The 10,467-nt window shown below is 42.4% G+C and overlaps 1 protein-coding gene across 1 annotated transcript; it reads left to right on the top strand.

The window, feature by feature from the left end:
* The first annotated feature begins 2,962 nt into the window (after window positions 1-2,962).
* Window positions 2,963-7,959, top strand: LOC139349223 (E3 ubiquitin-protein ligase MARCHF3-like). Its single transcript, XM_070989820.1, has 5 exons — window positions 2,963-3,271; window positions 4,207-4,513; window positions 4,805-5,009; window positions 5,120-5,329; window positions 6,436-7,959. The coding sequence occupies exons 2-5, from the start codon at window positions 4,263-4,265 to the stop codon at window positions 6,592-6,594; spliced, it is 825 nt and encodes a 274-aa protein (XP_070845921.1). The 5' UTR covers window positions 2,963-3,271; window positions 4,207-4,262; the 3' UTR covers window positions 6,595-7,959.
* Window positions 7,960-10,467: the final 2,508 nt, after the last annotated feature.

The raw sequence follows: 10,467 nt of genomic DNA, 5'->3' as shown, positions 1-10,467 counted from the left end.
ATTCTGATCATTTTTACAGGTTATTATTCATACTTACATACAAAATACTTTATATAGACATAGTTTATATAGATGCTTCTGTCTGTGTGCAAGCTCCACACAGACAGAAGCAGGACTGCACGACAGTCTCCTACAAACTGTGTATCTTGAGAAACTCTGGCCTCAGAAGCACGTGTTGACTTTCAACACTCAGATGAATAAATGTTTCAAATTCCTGTGGCGGTAAAGTTGGCCATTGTTAATATCAATTGCCATGTATGTTTTTAATTTATTGTGCTATAGCTGCACCTTGTGTTAAACTGAAGAACAACCACAACTGGGTTTGTAGCATGGGAGTGGAACCAGCAGCAGATAAAAGGCCAAGAAACATTTTTGATCCAACATCAGTATGTATGTATGTATGTGTGTGTGTGTGTGTGTGTGTGTGTGTGTGTGTGTGTGTGTGTGTGTGTGTGTGTGTGTGTGTGTGTGTGTGTGTGTGTGTGTGTGTGTGTGTGTGTGTGTGTGTGTGTGTGTGTGTATGTATGTATGTTTGTATTTTAAAAACTACCTCTGTATCTCTTTAATGATACTGGTTTTCATGTCTCTGTTACTTTTTACTTATCAGTTGGTTTTCATTTCCTTTAATACAGCCATGCTTTACTAATTTAGGTATGAATTTTACCAGAGGTGGAATAGGTTTGTATGCTGTAGTATTGCTACTTTGGTTTAGAGGATTTGAATATTACTTCTAGCATGGTGGTGTCTGTCCAACACACACACACACACACACACACACACACACACACACACACACACACACACACACACACACACACACGTACTGTAAACAAGAAATAGGTTAGAGGGATCCTTGACTAACCTAAAAAAAAGCCTTACAAGGTTTAGGTTTTACTGCTGGCTCTAACATGTCTGAACAAACACAGCAACACATTATAAAGTTGCGATCTTCATCCTATCTCAGACTATGGGGACTTGTTTGACTTCCTCATGGGCCTGTCATGTTAGCATCACGCTTTCATACATACTAAAGTAAATGTTTCTTGGGTACTGAGAAGAAATTCAAAGTCAGGTCATTAAATCGGTACATACCAACCGATGAAGAAAAATTTCTGTTCTCTCCTTTGCTCATGGGTACAGGTGAAACTGCTTCATTGACATTTACTTGTGGTAAATCTTGCAGGCATTATGAAAAATATGCCATCGTCAATACCATAGACTATGGCATCAAACTAGAAGGAACTAAGTCAGCACACTTTACCATGAGGAACACACCACAGAGGAAATGATGTTCTAACTTCATGAGAGGACTGATGGATTGCATTTTCATTTTCATATTGTGCGCTTTAGAGCATGATGACATGCAAATATAAATGCATTAAACTGGGGCATTGTCTCAATTTTTGCATTTGAGCCAGAGCCTTCAACTATGAAGGCCCTCTTCCTCCACTCTCAGAGTGGGAGCCAGACACACTCTCCACATCCACATGAAGCTTACAGTTAGGACTGGCTCAGGCTTGCTTTGGACAAGTAAGTAGTTATGTTGCATTGTCTTAGATGGAGAGGGACTTTCCAAAATACTAATCTGAAGAACCTCCTGCCCATTGACAGCTAATCTGAAGAACAGGGCCCTAATTCAGACTAACATGCTTTTATCAGGCTAAAATAATTCTTTTAATTCTCATTCAGCTAATTAGTTTTTTTAAGCAGTTTTGAGGATTGATTTGTTAATCCTGGAGGGATTTATCTTGAATAACATTTTGAAAATAAAGGCAAAATGAGTTGAGAGTTGAAACCACGGACATGATTCATATGATTACCTGAGTGCTGATAATGTGATTGGGAATTTCTAGAATGCACTGGGCGATAGATTCAAGAACACAAGTTTTGTTTTATGTTCCTGTTACTCCTGTTTCCCCACTTTCATCACTACTTAGCTTGGCATACACTGTAGAGCCTTACCAATGTTGTTGTTAAATTCCATTTCCTACTGTATGGATAAATTGTTTGCGATGTAAAGACAAAGTGGTGCCTCACACCTTCAGCCAGTAGAGGGCAGAACTTTCCTCCTGCTGGTTGTTGTGACTTCCACCAGTAAGGCCTCTTGACAAAAACAGTGTAGTACAGCATCAGTACAATATGAAACAAAGTCACAAAACATTCAGTTCACTTCCCTCATTTGCCTCCTGCAGCTTTGGCTTCATTTTCTGCTCGAGCTACTCTCTTATGGCAAATATAGGGATGTATCAGGAAAAGTTGCAGTGCCTTGCAGTTCTTGGCTACTGCAGTTATTGCTGTAAACAGATCAGAATTTAGGAATTAAGGTCAGAATTTTTTGATATGCCACTGATAGGATAGGATGCGAATACCTTCATGTTGCACTAATCAGCAATTTTTGGAAATGCCGCTTTTCTTCCATTTTACTGGCACAAAATCTCAGTGTGGCCCTGAGTAAAAGTAGACACAATTTGACTGATCCATACTACATATTGCCACTAGGCCTCAATTTGTCGATAAGCAAATGTCTATTGGCTTATTTAAAAATGATAATACAATTGGTACTTGGAACATGGCAGGCTGAATAAAACAAAATGGCTTCTATATACATATCTTTACTGCAGTGTCATCATTTTCCTCCCTAAGAGAGAGGGTTACATTGAAAGACCTGCACAATCCAATGAAATACAGTAGGAAAAAAATTCTACCTTTGCAAAGTGTATCATAATCAATTCTGTCGAATCTGTGTTAGAGACATGTTGTGGTAATCTATTTAAATTGATTACTCTAGAGTGTGTAGCCAGTATTTTGTCTTATATACAAAAGAGTGTGGACAACACATAATGCGATTGGCCAGGAGAAACCAGTAGACTGCTAACGCGGACATTTATGAGCCCTGATGATTGTCTGACAGGCAAGGGTCCCCTCCCAACCATGTCCGCCTCCATCTCGCTCTACCATTAAAACACTTAAAGGTCACCCATCAGTGGGGCGAAATGGTGGACGTTTTAAGAGAGCTAAGCATTAAAAGTTCTCAGAATCCAACCATAGCCCAAATATGTACAGAGCGTGAACACAAGGTCTGCCTATAAGCTATGATGAGGGGAAAGCTCTCTCCGGGGCAGACAGCTGAACCGTTTATCTCATAGCGGAAGTTCAGACTGACTTGATGGCGGAGTTGGGTGCATACAAGGGGTGAAGGAGAAATTGCTACTCACAATCATTGTTAGCCATTCAAGCTGGTGGCACTGAGAATTCAGGACGCCGTCTAAAGGTAAGTCTGTGGTGTCTGACAGAGATATAGAGAGGGTGAGGCTCGTTAGCTCACGTTAGGCCTCCTCTGTGTGAACTTCCTCTGTATGTTATCATGAAAACAGTGCGCGTGCATGTCTCGACAGGAACACATTCCGCGTGCCTCGTGATTCCAGCCAACTAAACGTCAAAATAAGTCGGCATAGCATTAAAAATACCTGGTTTGCTGCTGATGTTACATTCTGTAGCGTCACCAATGTTACACATTGTCTGGTATTGAGCTAATATTGTTTACAGTACGCATCGGTTGGTGACGTTAGCTAACCTAGCTAAATGTGTAGACAGTCGTTCTTCGTGTAGAAACTGTAGCATGAAGTTGTCATTGCACTACAGACAGAGCTCCACAACTTGTTGATAAGTCAGTACATTCCTCAGCTGTCGTGGTGCTATATACCATGCTAACCAGACTGGTTGCCATTCTAACAGGGCATGGGATGTCTTTGTGAGGACATTTTAGTCTTCACAATACGTCTGCATTTGTTCTGACCCAGCCTCGTTCACTGCGACGCTGCACACATCAATCACTTGACATGAGATGGAACATAAAGGAATGAAGAGTTGAGAACATTGGTTTGAAAACAGAACAGTGAATTAAAAGGCAATGAAACATGAATATGTGAAATAAATGGCGAACACTTTGCCTTTCCGAATGTAACCCTGTGTGTACTTTAACGATATGTGTGCTGTGAGTTAGCCCTCTGACTGTCATGTGGAATGTGTCGCAGATCGTGACACTGTAATAGAGATAATCACCAACTCTGCAGCCTTCAGGGTTTTTGTTTAATGGCCTGTAAACTGTGAACAGCAGCAAGCACTGGTTTCCACAGTATTTCAGATTGTCACAGACTTCCTCTTTGTCATCAGTTTGTCTGAATCACCTCTCTCTTGTTCCTGTAGATGGGAGATGCCCAGTAAGGCCTTTGTCTGGTCCCATCGTTCTACTGTCTGTCATCATGATGACCAATCGCTGCACGTTGTTGCCTGAAGTTTTGCCAAACCAGTGTCTGTCAGCCCATGTGAGCTGCCGGCCCGAGCTGGACTCTGAGCCCATGTGTGGGTTCTCTGATGAGCCGCCTCTCCCAGGGAAAACCATGGAGGAGTGCAGCGTGTCGACCAGCGAGCAGCCTCAGTATTACACACAGGCGTCAGCCAGGCTGGAGGGTCAGCTGATGTCTCCAGGGTTGGACAGATATGCCAAACAGTGGTAGGTCATGGATGGATTGTAATTTGGTTTTAGATCATGTTTCTGATTTTTCACAGGTACAGTCTCCTTATAGTTGAGCTACCTTTTTGATGTATGAAATCAGCGTTAGTTTGAGATGGAAGGCATGGCTTCTCCCAGTGGATAGACATCCTCATGAAAGTGCACTTGGACAAATCTGGACAGGCATTTGGACAAAAGATGATTAGATGGTATATAAGTCATAAATGACATATTCACACTATAATGAATGCAAAACAAACAAATCAAAGTATCATTCCCTCCTCTCTCCAGTGCCGTGCCAGAGAACCCCATGTGTCGTATCTGTCATGACAGTGGAGCCCAGGAAGAGCTGCTGTCCCCCTGTGAATGCTCTGGGACCCTGGCCACCATCCACCGCAGCTGTCTGGAACACTGGCTGTCTGCCTCAGGAACCAGTTTCTGTGAGCTCTGCCATTACCAGTTCACTGTGCAGAGGAAGTCCAGGTCACTGCTTGAGGTACAGGATAGTCAGGAAAGCCACAACATGAGAAGGATTCAGTTCAGTGATTCATTGCATCACTTTTGATCACCAACGTGACTGTGCTTTCATTCTGTTTGGTGGTGTAGTGGCTGCGGAACCCGAGTCTTCGTCAGGAGAAGCGCACTCTGTTTGGTGACATGGTGTGTTTCCTGCTCATCACCCCGCTGGCCACCATCTCCGGCTGGCTCTGCCTTCGTGGTGCCATAGATCACCTTCACTTCTCCAGCCGGCTGGAGGCCGTGGGACTCATCGCGCTAACTGTTGCCCTCTTCACCATTTACCTCTTCTGGACCCTGGTTAGTAGACTGAGGCATGTGGGTGTGGATGTGGGTGTTGTGCAATATTTATTACATATGAGCTATACTTCCATCAGCCTGCCCAGGTATTCCTTGACCCATTTTTTAAAGCACAAATTTGGATGCTAAGCCTCCAATTTCGTTTACAAATGTCTCGTTCTGCCCTTTTAACTGTCAGCCTGTGCAAAATGTTTTGCAAGCCCCTCATACAAAATTACCTTTTGTAAAGAAGATTTTCTACAACCTAAAACCATGACAGACCAATCAAAAACAGGGAGTAGTCCTCTGAGTCATCTGACTGTTCTGGATCCAGCTTTTGTGGCAGGCAATTCCAAACCTCAGAACAGTATGTCTCTTCTTTTTAGCCAGTTTTGAAAGCCATTGAATGAGGATGCTGCTGCATGTCATATACCTATGCAGGCTGACAGGGCAAGTCACACACACACCTGTACATGATGCTGTGTCATCCAGCTCTAGTCAACATGTCGACTGTCAAGACTGGACTGTAAGTTGCTCCAGATCACCAGGCCAACACATGACTCACATTACACTTAGTGGTCAGTGTGCGTTACACTTGCAGAGGTGCACAGCTAAGCAGTCGCAACATGGCTGTGAACTCGCTGTTCAGGACAGAAGAAATGATGCACTTGAAGAATGCAGCTGAACCGAATCAGTCTATGTCTGCTCAGCAGGGAGGACGGGTTGGCACACACTGCTGTCTTGTTTTTGTTTTGTTTTTTGTTTTCATTACCCATTGCAGCTTTCACTTTCGTTTCATTTCCTCTGATCTAGGAGCTCGGTTTGGAAACTGTTTTTCATTCCACTTGAGGTTGCATGCCTGACTGCGATATGTCTGTTCACCTGTCGGACGCTTGTGCTTCATTTTCTTCCTGTTTCTTAGCTGTATGTGTTGTTCCAACTTTGAGGGCCCCTGTCTCCTGAGTGGTTGGTCATTCTGGTTAATCAAACTTCATTCTAACAGCATCGCATATAAAGGGGGTGAGATCAGAAAATGGTTGATCTCTGACAGAATGCCCCTTTAGTTGAATAGTTCAGTGAAAATGTTTTTTTAGGTGAAATGCTGACGTCCTTTCTGTCTCCCCCAGGTGTCTCTCAGGTATCACTGTCGGCTGTACAATGAGTGGCGGCAGTCCAATCAGAGAGTCGTCCTCCTCCTCCCCAGGTCACACAGTGAAACGTCAGCTCTGCACTCCTCCCTCGGGGCACAGCGAGGGAAGCAGCCATCCAAAGAGTCCATAGTCTGAGCACAGAGCCAGCTCAGAGACAGGCTCTCATCGGGGGATGGACTCGCTTCATCCTCTGGTCTCTTTGCACTTTAAAGCACCGCTCTGAGATGTTCTGGTAGAGCTGATGTCACCTGTGTGAACGACCACAGGTCCAAGCAGCACTTTATTCTCAAACTCATTGTGAACACAGTAAAGGACTGCCTCACCTGGACAGCTGTGAAGCAGCCATCTTGGCTCCGGATGGAGGATGTACTGCAGTTTTTTGGTGGGCCGGATGACTTCAGGATAAACACTGTGATCTTTGCAGTAACAGAACCACATTGAGATGAAAAGTCTCAGACATTTTTATGCCACGATGAAGACATTATGGCTGTAGTATTGCTTCAAGAAACAGTTTAATGTCAGTGTCCTAAAACATCAGACTGTTCCTGTAAGAATGACTATTGTGCTGTCGGCTGTTCTTTCAGCAGCGGAGACAAACACACGTTTTGTGTGGATGAAAGAAGGTGAACGTGTTTGCTATGAAGTTGGTCCCTGGTGTCAAACCGGTGTGCCTCAACTGAAGTCAAGCACAGCCTTAAGGTCGTCTGCTGTCACAGGTTCACACACACTGACACAGTCTGTGTGATGAAGATCAACGTGGACACGCTTAAACCAAAGGCTATTTTTTTATTTGAAACACTTTGTCGGTCTGTTTCGTGTGTGTGTGTGTTGATGTAGAAAAATAAAATTCAGTGTTCAATATGAACAAGTCCATGTGGTTCATTTGATTGAGGTTTTTTCAGTGGTCTCTTGTTTTACATTTATAAATCTGTCATTTTCATGCATTCGCTCTCCAGCACAGAATAGATTTTCCAGTCTTTACAAAGTAAATACTAGAGAGCCTGGTATGTCTAATGGAGAGGAAAAAATGTGCTGTTGAATGAATGACTGGTGCAGACAAAAGAAAAAGACCTAACCTAATATAAAATCCAAAGAGTATCCACACATCACTCATTTGAAAGCACAAATAATGTTTTTCTTTGCTCGATGACACCTGTCCTCTTCAATAAAATATGTTTTCTGTGGGTACGGTAAACGATATGAAATTTAATACATTTGCGCAAATAGGACATCTTAATTATAGAGCAATACTCAAAGACGCCTCACCCAAGCAGCTGAATGCAAGAGATCTAAGAGAGCACACGTATGTCTTCCATGAAGCATCATTTAGATTTGAAGAATGGAAGTACATGGTCATGGACAAAATCACTTTTGATTTGAACCACCTATTGAACTTAAAGGGAGACTATAATGTTTTTTAAACAAAGATGTAACACATTTCTTCTCTGAAGTGAACATTTGAATTCACAAGCAATAAAACTGGCTAATGTTGGTAAACTTAAGGTATGTTCTGCTGTGCAAATTATGTTACTGAGTCAGTTTTTTCTACTCGTGCTAGTTGCTGCTACATTGTGCTGCGTTGCTCTGTTGTCACTTGTGGCCACAGCTGCCACAAATGGTCCAAAGTGTGCATCTCTCAGACTGCAATGTTAATATTCTCTCAAACGTCTATGAATTACACCCAAGAATGGCCTAAAGAGGAAGTGGAGACCCTGAGACTTACTCATCCTTACATTGAAGTGTAGGAGCAACCTTTAAGAGCAGTGAATGATCACATGATTAATCATGTGTGCAGTACATCAGCATCAGCATCAGCATCACAACCTTGAAGAGCAAAGCTTCTTAATTTCCTGTATAAACAGACACATTCTTAACATTTTCCCTAATGAAACATGGTAATATCATGAGTCGTGTGGCACCATTGTTCAATCGCTTCGTGTTTTCTGTAATAAACTAGTTCTACTAGTTGTAGTCACTTGTTTAATAACTAGATTTTCTCTAGTTCTGTAAGTTTGAACAGAGCATTGCTTTTAACACATTCAGTCCTTTGGATATTAAGATCTAATCTATTGTTACGCTCTCTTCTGTTAGGTCCTCATTTCAGAACGTATCCAGTTCTCCTCGTCTGTATATGTTGTGCAATCATCTGCTTACACTGCACTTCAAAATGAACACATCACTTGTAAAAATGGAAAACTAAAGTTCCAAACAGCTTCTCTCAAACACACGCACATTGCTGCTCTTACTAGTAACTCAGAATACACTGTATGTTTCCTATTGGTTCAAAGCCCAAACAATTTAACTGAACAAAATGACACCAATACAGCTCAAACTTGTTTTCTCTCCATTTCTTCCATCAGAGTTAAGGCAGTGATCTGGGAGAGTCCCTCTCTAGGTTTCATTTACTTTCAATGAATTTGCTCTGAATTTGCTAAAATGCTGCTCTTCATAATCTCACTCAAAGGATGCGATTGTGTGTATCCTGTGTCTGTGCGTATCCTGCTCAAGGTGATGGCCTACATTTATACAGTACATGTACTATGCATCAAGAACCATATACTGCTCCTACTATGTTTATGTGGTGGAAAATATTTTGTATCTAAACTGCCTGTGAGCGTGTGAAATATCTGGATTTAAGATGAATTTTGGGAGAGCACTCACATCTTTTGTGCATGCGAGGCATTGTTTAATGCAAGTTATAGTTCCTCTCCAGGCATCGAGTTAGCTGCCAAAAATTCTTCTCTGTTCATTAAAAAGACATATTTTGAAGTTTTTTTCCATGAAAAAATCCCTTCATGCCTTACATTGGCTTAGATGTATCTCTCACCTTTGCCTTCATGTAGTATGGACTGATGTTAGCGATCCCCGCCTCTATCTCCACCCACCCCTCCACTGCTCGCCTAAAGCCTCCATTAAAGGTCATGCATTCTAAATCCTAAGTACAGATCTATTGTCAGCAATGGTACATTATTATGTAATATGTTCCTATTGTTAATACTGATGCATCAGTGTGAAAGCAGCATTTTACTCTTTTAGTTTTAACTACTTTGTATACATTTAGGTCCAGTGTTCCCACATGAGGGATCAGGGCCCCTCCAAAGGGTCACTAGATAGATCTGAGAGGTCATGAGAAAATTGATGAGAGGTTTGACCTCCCTCTGACCTTTGGTTGTGAAATATTGCATCATTTGAGCAGTTCTTGAAATGAAGGCATGTGAGAAGTTTAGAGGGGAAATGTCTCACTGGAGGAACTGCTAACCACTCAGACATGAGGGAGCTGCGACTGCACGCTGGGTTTATATGAGACTGCCAGTCAAAAAGGTTGGAAGTTAACAATGTGGAAAAGCAATGTAACTGTGTTTGAATGAGCAGGCTTCCAAACGTGCTTTCATTTGTCAGGCTTCTATACAACACTTCTCCTACAATACAATCTCCTGCTTAAGACCTACTGTAGGAAAACAGCATTACACCTGGTGACCACATATTCACCTGTAAATGGCTCAGAAATGAACAGGAGAGGACTTTGCTCTGATTTGCGCCTTGAGAATTACAAAACAATGTCAGCCGTCTGCAGGGCTCCTACACGTCTTCCATTTCAAAACGCCATACTTTAAGACTCCAATAGATTTTTCACATCATATTTGACATCTGAGTAAAAAAAACCTACATCGATGTTTATGATGAAGATATATCTTTGTATGGTTATATTTGGTGATCTGTGATGCCATGTATACATGCATTTGTACATCTTGCCTCATTTCTCTCAAACTAACTGGGTCGTGGCTGTGTGGATTTGGTGGTTGTGAGGCACTTGGAGCAGAGCTGTTTTCCAGGCGGTGACGTACAGAGAGGCAGCTCTGTGTAGGAGTGAGCATTCAGTCACTTCTTGCTTTGCTTCTGACGACATGAAGCTCGCTCTGACCCTCACTCTCTCACACCGTGGTCAACATGTCGGCTGCCCTGGCTGCCTGCTTCAGACACCGTGAGACATACAATCGTGAATTCCAT

This window comes from Chaetodon trifascialis, chromosome 20 (assembly GCF_039877785.1).
Source record: "Chaetodon trifascialis isolate fChaTrf1 chromosome 20, fChaTrf1.hap1, whole genome shotgun sequence".
In the NCBI taxonomy this organism is placed as follows: Eukaryota; Metazoa; Chordata; class Actinopteri; order Chaetodontiformes; family Chaetodontidae; genus Chaetodon; species Chaetodon trifascialis.
The sequence above is the reverse complement of the archived record's forward strand: the minus strand, read 5'-3'. Positions and strand labels throughout refer to the sequence as shown.